Genomic DNA, 16,983 nt, shown 5'->3' with positions numbered 1-16,983 from the left:
CAAATGAACTGCTGTTGTGCTTTTTTGGACGCACGTGCACACATGTACACACACACACACACACACACACACACACACACACACAAACTTTCAGGGTTACATACACACACAGAAAGGTCCTAATGTGAGAACTGCATTGTTTTCATGATTTTTTCCTCCAAAATGTATCATAAAATTTTATCCAGTCCAGTCCTACTATTCACTAATGTGATTTTTTACATGGTTGTAGTATAAATGACTAGAAATAGGATCGATAAGTTCATATTTGCTTTATTGTAATCTTATAAAAGGTCAAACTAAACAGATTTGACTATATTCCAGATATTTGTACTTCCTAAGATGACATTTTGCGGAAAGTCCAAGTGCATGTAGTAATAAAAATCAGAATAACGTTGTGTATGACATTGGAGTGGTTGGTTTGGATCGTAGATATTTCTAAGAATGACCTTAAATGAATAGTCTACAAGTGTGAACACTATACCTAAATCAGAAAAATACATTTTTATCGGTTTCTGAACACTATTTTACTATTTGCGTCTGAAATTCACTATTTTACTTCTGTTTGTAAACATTCGATATGATTAAACGTTGAAATATGAAAACAAACGTTCTTGATATCTAAAAGAATCGAAATTCGAAAACAAAAAAGAAAGAAAAATATGTTGAATATTGTCAAAAGTAGCAAATATTTCTCATTGTAAAACTACAATAAGAGTTACGTTTATTAACCTATGCTAGCTAGCTAAATTTATATCAGTATCAATATGCTAAGCTGCTAAACTTACATACATAAACTGTACTTGCTGTCGCTCGTCTTTTGTTCATTCAGTAAGTTTTAGCTTTTTTGATTCACTTGGTAAAATTATATTGTGACATCATCAGTAATTGTTGATATGGTGAAGTTTTTGATCAGGGAATGTCAACAGAAGGAGTCTCCAGTGTCAGTGTCATCCATTTTTTTCAATGCTTTTGTTGACATGAGTGTGTGTCATGGCCTGAATACTCTTATTACACCAATACTAAGCGAGAAGTTGCTGATCATGATCTATAAAGATTAAAAAGTGTGATTTGGAGCCGACTCGAAAACAACGTCCGTCAGCGGAGGGGTTCTGGCAAGCCATCCTAACCAAAAGGTCAAAACTTTGGAAGGATGAAACTCTGTGAAAGGTGTGGAGAGAATCCAAGCCCGAGGAAAGAGGAAAAGTGTGTGTGTGTGTGTGTGTGTGTGTGTGTGTGTGTGTGTGTGTGTGTGTGTGTGTGTGTTCGTGTTCGTGTGTGTGTGTGTGTCAGAATATCACATGACTATGATTTTAATCCATTTGAATTGTATTGTATTTTATTTAGATTTGTATTTTTGTCTCAGCAACGAGATCTGGATTTGTCTAACTTAAACTTACGATCACAAAAAACAAAAACGAAACAAAAAAAAGCCCAAAACATCTGAAGTATAAAAAGTTAATTGCTTATTGCTATTAATCATTATTTACATGTTGTTGTTTGTTTTGTTTTTTTGTGTTTTTTCCATTGGAACAGGATTTGTAATCCTGACAGCTCTTAAATCTCGAAAAAGATTTTAAACATTAAATACAATTTACTTGAATAATTTATTATTTATTAACCGAGTAATTTATTTATCAACTTTCCTTTTTGTATGTTAACACCTTTTTGTCTGAACTTTTAGTTACTACAGCAACAATATTTGAAATTCTGAAAACTAAAAACAAGAGAGCTTAAAAAAAAATTCTCATTAAAAAAAACTCTGAGTATTAAATTAAATTGCATTAAATTAGTTATTTCTTTTTTATATTTTTTCTCTTGATGGCTTAAGGTCTTTTTTTTTTTTACTTAGTATCTTAAATTAAAAAAAGAGCACTTTACTTTTATTTATACTGCTTATATATTTATTTATTTTTGTTTATTTTCCAGTCTTATTCGATTTTCTTTTTTTTATATTTTTATGTCTCACCTTTTTTTTAACATCGCACTTTTTGTCTCACCTTTCATTTTTAACATCTTTTTGTCTGAAATTTTAGTTACTATGGCAACACAACCTGGAATTCTGTACCTAAAAACCTGTGGACTTTTAAGTCTCTAAAAAAAAAAGAAAAGAAAAGAAAAATGTAATGTTTGTAAATCCGCTTATTTGATTTTAACGGCTCTGTCAATCGCTGCCATAAAAAGAAAACCATCTCATCATCGTTATTGCTGTCATTAAGGCATCCGTTTTCTTTTTCAAGCCAAATGTAATCTTTATTAGTCTGTTTCTGTACAAAAACCACGGTATCACAGAAAAAAAACAAAGAAAGGAAAAAAAAAACATGCACTTATGTACAGCACATTTATGTGTGAGAGGAGACGAAAGGGTTCTCCTCAGTTCTAAAGACATTAATTAAACATTGTGCTTTTGATATACTTTCAATATATTTCAATATTTCACAAAGATCAGAAAGCAGTACCTCTACCCTTTTCAACATCGGGGAAATAAAAAGGAAAAGGAAAGTCAAACCTGGTGTTCTTACACCCTAAAACGCAACACGATGACAGGATAGACAGGAAGTGTGTGCGTGTGTGTGTGTGTGTGTGTGTGTGTGTGTGTGTGAGAGAGAGAGAGAGAGAGAGAGAGAGAGAGAGACTGAACTTGTGTTTGTATAATGGCTCAATATGTGACATTTAACATAAGTCTTTTTTCACACATACAGAACATAAATAGTGATGACTTCATTCCAACAGTAAAGTTCTTCTCGTTTAGTGATTTAAAGGCAAAAATCAGTACATTAAAAAAAGAGAGAGAGATATATTTCATGTACTCACTCATCAACACACCCAAATCTTTTATATGAATTTACATCTACATATATTTATTTATACCTGCACCGTTAGCGTTCAGTTTAAAATCAGCCTCGGAGATGACATCATATGAATAAAACCTTCAATATAATCTGAAATATCTGGTAAATAAATAGCTTTAAATTTATAGTCAGAATGATTTCACACATTGCGGTGCATTCCATTGATCTCAGTGGGTGACATTGTAACATTTCTTTTCTACACAAGGTGTTACCGTGTATTCTCGGAAATCAGAGCTCGGATTTATCATTTTCATCCTTCGTGCGTTTCAAGCTACCAACACACGAAGAAAAAACATGTTCGTCTTTTGTTAGCAACAAGCTAGCCAGCTAATTGTGATGACATGTATATTTAGTTCTGTTATAGATTTAACATGCAAATATGTCTGTATGTTGATTGGTCTAAAGCCAATAGATGTATATGCAGTAAATGAAAGAGGTGCTAATTTGTTTACTGTTGATGCTCTGAGCAGCCATTTTGATTCGACTTCACTGGCTGAACTTGGAGTTGAGGTTCCCGAGTTGTGGGGGTTTTCTTTGGTTTTTCCTAGTTGGGGGACGGATTACAAGTTACGACAGGTTATCGTAACAGGTGAAGGATACAACATACGTCCCTATGGCAACAGCTGTGAATTATTTATTATTGATTACACTGGATCCTGTCAACTAATCTTTCCCAAATAAATAAAACATTATACTGCTCACAATTAAATGCACATATCATTGGGTAAAAAAATGCACTTTTTATTACAGAATTAGCTAACTGTTTTGATTACGGCAGATGTTGCGAATCTATATTGGCATATGTTTTAGTTTATAACTTAAAATGATGCTACTTGATGCGAACATAAACTCGAATGTAGCAAACTCATAACATTTACTTTCAAGCTACAATTCCACAATTCACTTGAGAGAGGTTTTCTTACCCAAGTTTCACCCATTGAGATCAATTGAGTTTCCGATATCAATTTTCAAAAAACAGAGCAACGCGCAAAAAATCCGAACTATGTACGTAAATATCCCAAACTATTAACGTTTGTTTTTTCAAGGCTTCATTTATACATTGTTCTATTTAGCTAGTTCAATGTAGACACTCAACAAATGGTCTAAACAATTTTTAAAAACAACCCTATAGACTGTCAACAACCTGTTGTTGCCCCACGTTGAGTTTTTTAGCTAACATTAAACAATATGTCAACAGTTTTTATACCACAGCGCTGTTGAATTCTTAACTCTGATTGGTCAGATCAATTGGTTGACTAATATTGCTGTGAGGAGACATTTATTTAGCATTTATTGAAGGAGTCTCCGGTGTCAGTGCTCTGTAATAGTCAGTGGTAAAGGTAACTTTAAAATAAATTGCTGTGGTGGAAGAGGAATAAAAGACTTTGTGACACTGATTCTTTTTCTATTGATTATTTAACTGCACACCCCCATCATGTTTTATTCCTTACACAGCTGATGATGTTTAGCAGACCTAGAGTAGATCTATAGTAGATCTAGAGTAGACCTTTAGTAGATCTATAGACACTCTAAAGACTATAAACATGTAACTTTTTTGCTCTCACTTTATTCGGATGGTCCATGTTAGAGGTCTCGATGTGTAGTAGAACATCCATAGCTCGTCCCTCATCCTATCACAATGCCAAATTCAGTTCATGTGGGCTCTCTTGATAGTTTTCATGGCAGAATCAGTTAATAAGCTGCTTCCAGACAGTCTATAGATGGTTTCTACATTGGACAATCGAAATGCAGTGTTCTTTTCCCCTCATCTGCTGAATAAATCTTGAGGAAACTCAGTAATGTTTTGGGTAACTACATGGTGGTAATTTTTTTAATAAGGTGTGGCCACAAATTAATATATTAAAGCAATAAGTTAAGTTCATTCCTATATTGAGAAATCATACAATTATACAATTGTAGCCCCAAGAACCTGATCATGGAGATGATTAATAATTACACTTGGATGTGACATGGATGTAGCATTAAGTGATATTTTCAGCTGTTATAGTCAAATAATTAACTGGAAGCCACGTATTAAGCATGACTTTTCGCAAATTTGGTATTTTGTGGGATACAATATAATTCACGACCATGAGATACTTAGTTTGTGGCCTCAATATACTTAATTCATGGCCACGGCAAATAAGAAAAATAACCAACATGTCCCTTCAGAGTCTAAATATGTACCCAGTGAGATTTGATCTTTGCTCTACAGAAGACCCTCTACTTTGTTACATCCACAAAAAAAAGCAGATAATAAATCTGAAGGAACTTCATAACTGCATGACTTCCACTCTGTGTTCTGGATTTCAAGTTGATTTGCATTAAATCAGTCCCTCTAGGATTTCGTGATTTTGCAATCGCAGAAATGAACACAAAATCAAGCAAACTCCACAATATTCATAGGAGCTTGAAATTTTTCTAAATCACTGCAGATTTCACAACAAGCATTCAGCCAAAGCCCTCTTCGATTCACGTGAGTTGAATCTGAGTGCAGCTAAAAGGTCTGATATACCAACATACATTACTGCGAAAGATGGTGCAAAACTATTCCGTGCAGTTGCAGTTTTGCCAAATTCAGGTAGTTCTCAGCAAAAAAAAATTCTGCAAATTTTATCGCAAATTTTGAACAAAGCTGCAGCAAAATCAAGCATTCTTGGCCGCAACAATCACAAAAAAATCAGCGAAATCCTGTGCGGACTGTTAAATGCATTTTGCATACGTAATTTATGCAGGTTGCGTGCAATGATGCTAGAAATAACATTAGTTTTTTTTTTTAAATTATTTATGTTAAAATTACCTTAGTTATTTCTCCAGTCAGTTTTCTAAGCAATGTGTACAATTTTATAGACGTATTTTTAATATTTTGTACGTAAATTCATATTTTGCCATCTTGGAATTTTCAACAATTTGTCTATAATTTTTTTTTTACTAAGTATTAAATTTAGGGCATATTATCTACTGTCGGTTTTCCTAAAAGTTCACTCGTTTAAACTCACCGCAATGAGGCATCCTGACCTGACCTTTAAAAAATGTTGAGCAATCATTCATCTCAGTCATCACCAAAGTAACAAAATAACTCAATGTGTGAGAACATACTGGTGCCTATTTGTGGAACTGTTTTTCGTTTTACCACATTTTTTTCCATTTAGGTTTGTTCGCTAAGATACATTGCTCTTGTTAGTTCCCCAAAGAAAACAGTGCAGTTAGAAAGAATGATGAACGTACACGTTTTTGTCACAAGAACTCACAGGACGAGGAAGTTTGAACGAGAACACAAAATGCTGTTTACAAAAAGAAAAAGTTAAATATACAAATTAAAGTGTAATTTTTTTTGTTCCTTTACAAAAGTGGTGGAGAGTACATCCTGCTTTAAAAAAAAAAAAAAAAAAAAAAAAAAACAGGTGACCTGACATGGAATTTTTGTGGGGTTTTTTTTGTTTTGTTTTTACAAAGAAAAAAAAGGTTGACTTTTCACACTTTTTTACAAGATCTAAAAGGTATTAAGACATCAAGAGATATGTGATACTATAATTCAGGCCTAAATCACCAAAGAAATCTCCAAACATACTTTTTTTTCTATAAATACATACAAAAAAATTTCACAAGAAGTTCAACAATAATGTCTGGTACCTAAATGTGAATAAAGTTGCAGAAAGCATTCCTGGTTTAAATCTAGCGATCCACACACCTGCGACTCTAATGTACTTACACACTCATCGACTCGTTCTAAAAAACAAAACAAATGATGCCGATTCTTTAAATCTTCGAGCTCAACCCGGCCGTTGTGCATCTGGATCAGGTTAGTAACATCATTCTTGAAATTCTCTATTTTTTTCAGTGGTGAACATGTAGTAGAAATTGACGTTGGCAAGACTTCGTATGAGTTAGCATAAGAAGTGGGAAGAAGTTAGCACTTGTCTTGTAGATTTCCTCATTTCTCGCCTTCGCTTTGACTTTTTTTTTTACGAGCTTATTCCCTTTTCCACTTGGCTCGCTCCATCATTACATGATGAAGTTCATGAATATGAACTGAAATTAGACAAGATCCGCTCCGCATGCAAATAAAAAGTCTGGAGCCGAGCCGCGGGTCACCGCTGCACACTTCCAAACTGTTCAGGTCGTGCTGAAATCATCTCCAATCCTGAAAGCTAGCTGCGTTCGCATTCATGGCTTCGGCTGCTGTTCTTTGCAAAAACAATCCCAGGAGACGACGACGATCAAAGGGGATTCGATCCAACAGAAAATAGAAAGAAAAGACGTTTGGTTGGTCTTTATCTTTTAAATGCACTTTGTCCAGGTTGTCCAGATTGTGGAAAAGATTTATTTGTTCAAAAAAGAAAAGAAAAAAAAAACGCTCCTCCATTAGATGATGATGATGATGATGATGTGAGGATATTTACTAAGATGACGTTTGAGTCGGTGAGTTCTTGAGAATCTTGGAGTTTTATATTCATCAGGTGAAGCTCAATGAGCGCAAACGTCTCCTCCTGCTTCACATGGGAGGGACGATGAGACCAGCCATGGCTGCAAAACAAGATGCAACACAATCAGCGACCAGACACACACTTTTGGTTAGTAATTTTTATATAAAATACCTTATAAGTCTTCATTTGTAAATACTGATTATAAAACCGTGTCCTAATCGAATGTAGAGAGATTCAAAAAAGAACAACTACCTACCGAATAATATGCAAACCAGCCCGAGATTATGAGAATTAAGCAACAGGGTCACATGACTGACACGGGATCAGTCCAGTTCAATACTATGCAATTCCATCAAAAATAACTGGCCCCCATAATTGTCTTATATAATACATATATTTTGTAAATATCAAATAACAAGGCAGTTGGTTAGAGTGAGATCATCTATAAAGTCAATCCATCTAGTAATTTTTTTTAATTTTAGTCATCTAACTAAACATAGTTATAAAACTCAACTCAATAAAACTCAATAAAACTCAACTTAGAGTTTTATTAATCTCTAAAAAAATGTTTTAAATCACATCATATTTCATCTGAAAATCCCAAAAATCTAAACAATTAACTTATATAAAGTGTGATATATATATATATATATATATATATATATATATATATATATATATATATATATATATATATATATATATATATATATATATATATATAATAACCATATTTTGGCAGGGGATGACTATTGTTTAAATATATCTTTCTTCTTTTTCTTAATTTGACCTTAAATAAATAAATGTAATTAATTTGTAAATTTCATACAATTAAAACCAGTTTTATATGATAAACTCAAATATTTACAATTACAATAACAGATTTATAGATCAGACAGATTAGGATAGAAAATCCGAAAATTATATTTTTAAAAAATCAAACAATATTATGAAAATATAGTTATGGATATACTTATTTTTTTTATTTAGAAATTTGAATCATATTAGATGCTATTACTGTACTGTATAATACTATACTATGCTGAAATATACTATACTACATGCAATTATCAATTTTTTTGCAATAAATCTAAGTAATTCTGTGGAAATTCAAAAGTATATGTAAAAAAAAAATGTTTTTATGAAAATGATATTCTAGGTACTAAGATAAACCCATATCACAATAATAGTTTGGGGGGAAAATATAGTTATGGATCAACATTAACTTCATTAAATTCAAAGTAATATTTTTCTTTTCTCTTTTTTTTTTACATAAACATCAATCCCTATTACAGTGACAAATCAGGAAATAAATCTCGTAGTTATGGATCAACTTTGACCTTCGACCTTTCTGTACGGTGTATTTTTCTGATTTGATTCATTTTTGTTGATTAGGACGATTATAAGCCTAGGTGCTCTAGGATCGTTCTGATTGGCTGAGAGGCAGGAGAGGGGCGGGGTTCTCACCCTGTAGGCTGCTCCCATTGGTGCTGGTGCAGGTGGGGGGCGGGGAGGTCTGAGGCCGCACGACGGGGGCGAAGGCGCTCTTCTGTTTGACTGCAGAGATCATATGAACAGGAGAGAATGAGGAAGAGGAAGTGATGGAGGAGTAGAGGGAAGAAGTGACGGATGCAAAAAGGAAAATGCAAAAAAAGAAAATGATGATGAAGAGGAAGGATGGAGGATGATGGGGTGGTAGGAAGGGTGACTGAAACAGACACACATGCACGTGTCTACACACACACACACACACACACACACACACACTCAGAGGTGAATGAATGAGTGAGTAGGTGATCGGGAGGGCGCTCATGCTGGTTATTAGGGCTCGGATGAAGTGCAAAGGGGCGACTGGAAGGGAGCAGGAGGATGGGGATGCGAGAGGATGCTACCGGAATGGCAAAGTTGATCCATAACTTACATAATCCATAAGTTACATCGTTTATAGAGCATCACACACAATTATTAAGAAATAGCCCCACATTTAACACAGCAATAATAATAATAATAATAAAAAGTCTGTCTTTCAATACAGTCTCACACACACACACACACACACACACATAAAATGAAAGAACAGAAAGGGAAAAAGCATGACACCGAACATGGTCTCTCATTTTCTTAGAACAAAAAAAAAAGACTACCTGTGAATCTACCCACAACTGCGTTTAAGAATACAGATTAGCCGAAAGCACATTCCTCCTTAAATATTAAATCTATTTTCCCAGCCAAGTCATCCTGCCTCCTTTGCGCTAAAAGCAAATGAAATAAAACCTTGTCGCTTTGCTCGCCGCCGTGACTGCCAACCATATGCCAATCAAATGAAACACGAGTACTGTGGACGGAATATATGAACTGAGCTACAACAACTCAAGTACTTAAATGCACAGCTGAATTACCCAAGAGGGCATATTACACATTCACCCCGTTCCGACGTGCCTAAGTAGAAGCATGTTGTTTGAATTTCATGCCGCTGACGTATAAAGGACTAAATTATAAAGCAATGTGAAAGGAGAATCAACACTGGCAGCTAGAGTTCAGCGCAGACAGCAAGCCGCATTACAGGCATGTTAATGTGTTAGTGAGGATGAAGATGAGGAGGAAGATGAGCGTGAGTGGCAGTAATTAGTGTTGGCGAGACTTTTTCAAAGCTGAAACCGTCTCTTCCTCTTGTAGCAACCAGCTAGACAACATTGGATTTTGTAGCCTCCTTGTAGAGGTGCCCAAGCCTTAGACTGTACATAGACTTTGATTCCAAATAAATGAAACTAAGTACTAGGTCGACTAAGAGCAACAGAAATGGAACAGATCCAGTCAGATATCAGATACAGCCCGACATGTACTGATAAATTGCATAACCATACCTGCAATTTACTGATGCACCAGTATATCACAAATACATCTGTAATGGTAAACTACAGCAACAGTTATGGATCGCTACAATAACACTTAGTACCAAACAGACTACAGAAATTACTGTTCTGACATACTTCAAAAATACCTGTATAGGTAAGGTACTGGAATACCTACCTATTCTCTCTAGGGCATACTATCAATAAGTCAACAGGTAAAATATTAGAAACACATAGTAAACACCTGCCCAGATAGACTACCAAAAGACACTGTGCTAGTAGACCAGTGGTGTCCAATCTTATCCAGAAAGAGCCAGAGTGCTGGCAAGTTTTCATTCCAATCAAACAGGAGCCACACCTGATAGTCTATTGAAAGCCAAGATGAACTAATTAAACAGGTGGAATCAGGTGTGGCTTCTGCTTGATTGGAATGAAAACCACGATTGCACAACCCTGCTTTAAAAACATCAATATAGGAAGAATACAGAAACACCCATTCGGATCAACTACAAATACTGGAAACAACTATACAGGTAGACAAATCCACCTGCCCAAATAAACTACCTGTGCCAGTAGACTAAAGAAACAACTGTACAGGGAAAATACTTCAGCACCTGCTCAGATAGACTATAGATAAAACCATATAGGAAGTATATACCTGTTCAGATCAACTACAAGTAAAGTACTGGAAACACCTATACAGGTAGACAAAACCATCTGCCCTGGTAGACTAGACTTACATCTGTGCCAAAAAAGTACCAAAACACCCGGTCAGGTAGAATATACAAGCATCTGTACAGGAAAACTACCAGTTGACTAACACCTGGACAGGTAAACTAAAATAAGCTACCTGCACAGTTAGACTACAGCAACACTTGTGCAGATGAAGTACTGTATCATGTACCATCTGTTCAGGAAGACTACATAAGCACCTCAACAAACAAACTACAGCTGTACCTCTGCAGGTCTAGAATGTAGCCACAGATTACCAAATATCTCAAACAACACATAACCAAATAAGTACCCAGTACACTTGTAATCTTCACTTGTACAGGTAGATGTCAGCTACACCTGTACAGCAACAACTGTACAGGTATTCTACAGCCATGCTGCTATTGATCTGCTGTTATCATTGCATTGCTGTTCCTTTATAACACTAGGTTTGTGTTCACTCACTTGCGTAGGGCGAGTTGGCAGTGGATCCATTGAGGAAGCTGGGTGAACCAGGCACGCCGAGGTTGGTCATGCCAGCGGCTCCGTAGCCGTTCATGGTGGAGGTGATGGTGTTGTAGTTGGACTGCTGAGGCGTGGAGCTCGGCACATAGCCACGAGGAGACACGCTGTTGGAGTTACGTGAATAACCTGAAGCAATGAGACACAGACAGGAGGCTTAGAACAGACTCTGTTATTAGAACTAAGCATGCTGTTATAGTACATTTTTATAAGACATGATAGTCAAATATATCCACTGTGGACATACAGGCCTAACAAGGACACACCGTTTGGATGCGTGTGTCAGGGGAGGGGAAAAAAGCGAATGAGAAAGAGTGTCAGTGCTGCCCTTCCACTTATCCTCCTAACATGTGTTTCCCATTCTCTCTGTCTGAATTTCTCAGCAGGAAGGCCATTGATGGAGTGCTGGCCTGCTGGCTGTGTATCAAGAAGCAAGAGAGCGCCAAGACACACACACATACACACACACACACACATGCATGAGCTCAAACTAAAGCCAAGCTTGCAGAGTCTTCACATTGTCCGAATCCTGAATACTGACAGGTGGAGCTGGACTATCTCGTGTGTGTTCAGTAATCTGATCTGCTTCATTCTTACACAATGACAGCATATGTGGACATGGCACCTTGTCGTCCACACACACCTTCTCAGAGGTCATAGGATGGATGCTTACACACAGGATAAGAAGTCAAGCAAAAAACATGGATGTCATCATGCATCAGCTAATTCATTAAGGAGATGGTGAGATAATTAAATAATGCTTTAGAGATGAAGCAACATCTTTAAAAGAACAGTGTGGCCAATTGTTACCCCAAGATCAGCCAAAATGGGTGTCTGCACTTCAGTTCTTTAGTTCTGCACTTGAGGCTAACATGTAAGGGAAGCTATTACAGCTACTAGTTTTGCATTACATAAATCATCATAAAATGACTACACAGTGTTGGAAACATCGATTTTCAATCATGATTTTTGATTAGATTTCATCTCAATAAAAGGAAATGTCGCAGACCGCTACAGTAGCTGAAAAACTGTACAATCTTTTGTACACCTATCTGGTGACAGGCTTCAGAATCATAAAGTCTCATTTGCTCACAGTAGTGTATATAGTACATACTTACACAACAAATTTTTATATTGTTATGTTTATAAAAGGTATTTGAGACTTTTGAGTAAAAGTGGTTGGCTGTTTGCAACGTAGGTCAAATAGTCTCTTCCTGTGAGAGTAGGTGGTTCCTGGCCACATCTAGTGGATTGTTTCAAAGATCAATAGCTTAGCAAATGGTTTAATATTAATTGAATGGTAATATGTTAGCTAAATAATGTAAAGTAGCAGAACAATTCGATAAAACAGACTGGGAGTATATGACCAAAAATGAGAGAGACAGAAAGAGAGAGAGAGAGAGAGAGGGAGAGAGAGAGTGCAAAAGTAAGAGGAAATGACAGAGGAAACATGGCCAAATGTTTTAATCAGTGTATATAACTGTAATACATACAGTACAAAGAATAACAGCCCTTGTGCACGTGTGTGTGTGTGTGTGTGTGTGTGTGTGTGTGTGTGTGTGTGTGTGTGTGTGTGTGTGTGTGTGTGTGTGTCTGTGTCTGTGTGTGTGTAGTGGGGTGTTTTTATGCTCTTTTCCCATGACCTCATGGGGTTCTGTAGGTGTTCTTTCCTGCCTGAATGAGGAAAGCAGATGAACATAGAGAAGGATGAGCAAGAAGAGAGAATGAGAAAGAGAGAGTGAGGCATCAAGGGAATTAATGTTTTTTTTTCTGTCTCCCTCCGTCTCCTCTCTCCTCCTCTATCATAAATGGACTGATCTGTTCATCTCTCTCTCTTCCTGTCAGAGAGACAGAGCTGGTGGATGAAGACAACCATGGCTCCTCTGAGCGGATACTGAAACACTTTCCTTCTCTTACACACACCTCCTTGTATTGTACAGTTATGAGGACCGAATGTCCTTAAAATCTTGTGTGGGTCTTTCACAGATGTGTTGCTCAGGGGACTAATTAAATCTGAGGCAATAATTACATTGTCCTCTATATGTGTCAATGCATTATCCTTAGGGGGAGCAGGAGTGTTGTCCAGACAACGTCTGCAGTCCCCAAGACACTGGTGTGTGAACAGGTCCCCATTAATGGAAGGGGGGAAAAAATCACACATATTTACAATCTGAATCTTAACCTGTGGAAAATGAACATTACCCTCAGAAACTTTAACCTTAATCTCTGGAAAATTACCAGATCTTAACCTCTGGAAATGGTATCTTAACCTCTGGAACCTGATCAGTGCTTGGACCTGATTACGCTTAAAGTCTGGAATCCGAACAAACCTTAACCTCTGGAACTTGATCATACTTAACTTATGGAACCTAATCAGATATTACCCTCTGGAACATGAATCTTAACCACTGGAACCTGATCAGACCTTAACCTCTATAACCTAATCAGACATTAATCTCTGGAACTCAAATCTTAACCTATGTAACCTAGTCAGACATTAACCACTGGAACCCAAATCTTAACATGTGGAATCCGAAGACTAAGCTCAATAACTGTCCTCTTTAACCTCTGTTACACTACCTTTAATCTTAGCCACATTTTGGCTCTTTGGCACTTTTCATTATGGGATCTGGTAAATGTCCCAACAGTACCAAAGCTATCTTGTATGTCTTGGGAAAATGTGTTCCCCACAAACCTGTCCCTAAATGCATACACACATAAGCACTCTTATGAATAGCTGGGTGTGTGTGTGTGTGTGTGTGTGTGTGTGTGTGTGTGTGTGTGTGTGTGTGTGTGTGTGTGTGTGTGTGAAGAGAGCAGGTTGTCAGACACGGTGTGTAAACACTGTGATTTTTTATTCACACAGTGTCATCTTCTGTAGCTTTCCACTCATTAACTGCATCCTTCTCTCTCTCTCTCTCTCACACACACACACACACACACACACAGACATATATATATATATACGTGCAGGATTCACAAAAGCAGCAAACAGATCCATGCGTGGGTTTCACGAGAGAGACACTCATTATGAGTGGCAACTCTGAAGCGTGTGTCTGACAGGCATGACAAAACAATGCGACTTAATCTCTCACTCTCTCTCGCTCTCTTCTCTCTCTCTCTCGCCCAACCCTCATCCCAAAAATCATTTGTCACTCTGCAGGATCTCTTTTCTACAAATAGATACGTACCAATATTTGGTCATGCAAAAAAATCGTCACAAATTCAGCAGTTCAAAAAAAAAAAGTTAAAACAGCTGGCATTTGTTTAGCGAATTCATTGTCAGGGTCGAATCTATCCAACTAGCTCATTTATAATAATGCACCTGCTTAATACGTTATCGGTTCTATAGTAACAGTTCATTCAGAATGTTTTTATTATTAAAAATGTTATAGTTACGATGGTGGTAATGTTTCAGTAAGGAGATGTTTATTAAACATTTTTGTAAGGAGTCTCCAGTGTCAGTGCTTCATAACAGCCAGGGGTGGTTTTCCAACATGGGAAAGTCTTTAAGACATTTGTCGTTGATTATTTCGCTATACCGGTTATTCCTTAATTGTTAACTCGCTAGCTTTGTAATTTTGCAAGCTAGCATTAATTAGCGAGCTAGCACTAAAACAAACTTGTTTTATCTAAGGCAAGAAACTAACAAACAATTTCTATATATTTATATTGTTTATATTTACATTGTTATATTGTTTATTGCTGCGAACTGCAATGCTACATTTCTCCACAAAGCAAAAGATTGCTTTTGATTGACAAACCAAGAAATATGTTGTGACTGTCTTGCTATCTGTATAATCAGCTGTGTTAAAACACCTACAGTGTGTATCCAGTATTTACACAAATACACATTCATGCTAGAGTTACAAGTCTCTACGGCCATCATAGTACTGACATGTCTGATTATACAGCTACTCAGTCCAAACACACACATACACACTCATACACACTCACCCTGGTCGGCCTGTGTGGCCTCGGAGATGTTGACGGCGAGCTGGCTGCTGAACGAGTTCACTCCCATCATGCCTGAGTGTGCACTTGACCCGGTCAGAGAGGGCAGCTGGTTGTGGCTGCGTGGCACGCTGTACAGAGCCTCGGTAAGATCGGCCGCCCGCTTCAAGATGATCTCCTTAGAGAAAGAGAGAGAGAGAAAGAGAAAGAGAGAGAGAGAGAGAAAGAGAGAGAGAGAAAGAGAGAGAAGACTTTCAGCATGCAGTCAGTTCCAAATCTATTGGTACTGGTATTGATTAATTATAAACCAGGCATGAAAGTAAAATTTTTTGATTTTTCCCACATGCAACCCTTCTCAACTTTTTCAGGTCGTTATGATCCTGAGGTTAACTCTATAATAATAATAATAATAATAATAATAATAATAATAATAATAATAATAATAATAATAATACATTCAGGGCCACTGCAGTGGTAACATACCTGATTATTATGAGGCATTCCATAAAGAGCTTCCACCAGGTCTGCTGCTCTCTTTAACAGCACCTCCTGCGCACACACACACACACACACACACACACACACACACACACACACACACACATACACACATGCAGAGTTTAGCTAAACATTCTCCTCAAGTGCAATATGAATGAGCCGTATTATTTGCATTGTGAAATCATTTACATCCCCAGTGTAATGTATCAAACTTCCTGTGACTTTGTTTATTAAAAAAAAAACTTTCGTACTCATTTAAATCAGCGACATTAAAAGCGGGTGACATACGGATGTGAGACGGGAGTGTTAAAACACTGAAAACATTAAAAATGTCATTATTATCACAGAGAAGACATGCCAGATGCATTGCCCCAGCACGACGTGACAAAGAGGGATAGAAAAACAGCTGCATTTCATTTACACCACACACACACACACACAAACACATATATACGTGTATATATATAAACTTTAACCTATTCCAAACGTATATTTATCTGCTTTCCAGTTGCTTTTTTTCCTTCCTTAAAGGAAAAGTTCAATTCCAAAATTTAAAAAAAAAATCTTTATTGAATATTTACACAATTTTTCCCTCGAACCCAATGTTTGGTGTTACAGTGTTTGCTTGTGTAGCTGTGAAAACTGAACTCACCCAAAAATGGTTTCTGTTCACACAAGCCCAAATCCTTATATACACTACCATGTATAAATATTAACACCCCCCCCCCCCCTCCCTCCAACCTTCCCCCTTGATCTTTTGCACATTTTCTAGGAACTGAAATGAACCTAATTAGGATGATGTGTCACGAATATATTTAAATTATAAAAGTGAAAAATCAATGTAGTTAAAATTATTTACCCAAAAACTAATTACCGCAGGCGAGGATTCAATACTGAAATTGCACACATTGGTATTCGGAGCTCAAACATGACTCCAGAAACACTATTCAGAAGTTCCATGAGAGTCACAGAGACGTGTTTCGTGTTTATTTTGTTAAATTAAACCCAATTTGTTGGGATTAATGTGATCACTATACATGCAGCAAGATATTTGTGACATACCTATTAGAATTATTTCAACGTTCTCCATCTTTTTATTCCCACATTGGATTAGTCTTTTTATTGAAAGTTTCCATTTTGCTGTTGTTTTTTATGCTCTATTTAACAGAA

General features: G+C 36.6%; 1 protein-coding gene across 3 annotated transcripts in view; it reads right to left on the bottom strand.

The window, feature by feature from the left end:
- Positions 1 to 1,419: 1,419 nt before the first annotated feature.
- The window catches only part of LOC108277145 (transcription factor COE3), a 104,355-nt gene continuing 88,791 nt past the window's right edge, over positions 1,420 to 16,983 (bottom strand). For 2 of the 3 annotated variants that reach the window (XM_017489577.3, XM_017489587.3), the window contains exons 12-16: positions 15,799 to 15,864; positions 15,319 to 15,493; positions 11,305 to 11,490; positions 8,744 to 8,833; positions 1,420 to 7,376 (exon numbers count right to left, since the gene is read on the bottom strand). In XM_017489577.3, the coding sequence (XP_017345066.1) occupies positions 7,345 to 7,376; positions 8,744 to 8,833; positions 11,305 to 11,490; positions 15,319 to 15,493; positions 15,799 to 15,864 (549 nt within the window). In that variant the 3' untranslated portion in view covers positions 1,420 to 7,344. The remainder of the gene's footprint in view (positions 7,377 to 8,743; positions 8,834 to 11,304; positions 11,491 to 15,318; positions 15,494 to 15,798; positions 15,865 to 16,983) is intronic. The other variant, XM_017489596.3, reaches the window with a different exon arrangement.

Source organism: Ictalurus punctatus, chromosome 2 (genome assembly GCF_001660625.3).
Source record: "Ictalurus punctatus breed USDA103 chromosome 2, Coco_2.0, whole genome shotgun sequence".
Taxonomy (NCBI): Eukaryota; Metazoa; Chordata; class Actinopteri; order Siluriformes; family Ictaluridae; genus Ictalurus; species Ictalurus punctatus.
The sequence above is the reverse complement of the archived record's forward strand: the minus strand, read 5'-3'. Positions and strand labels throughout refer to the sequence as shown.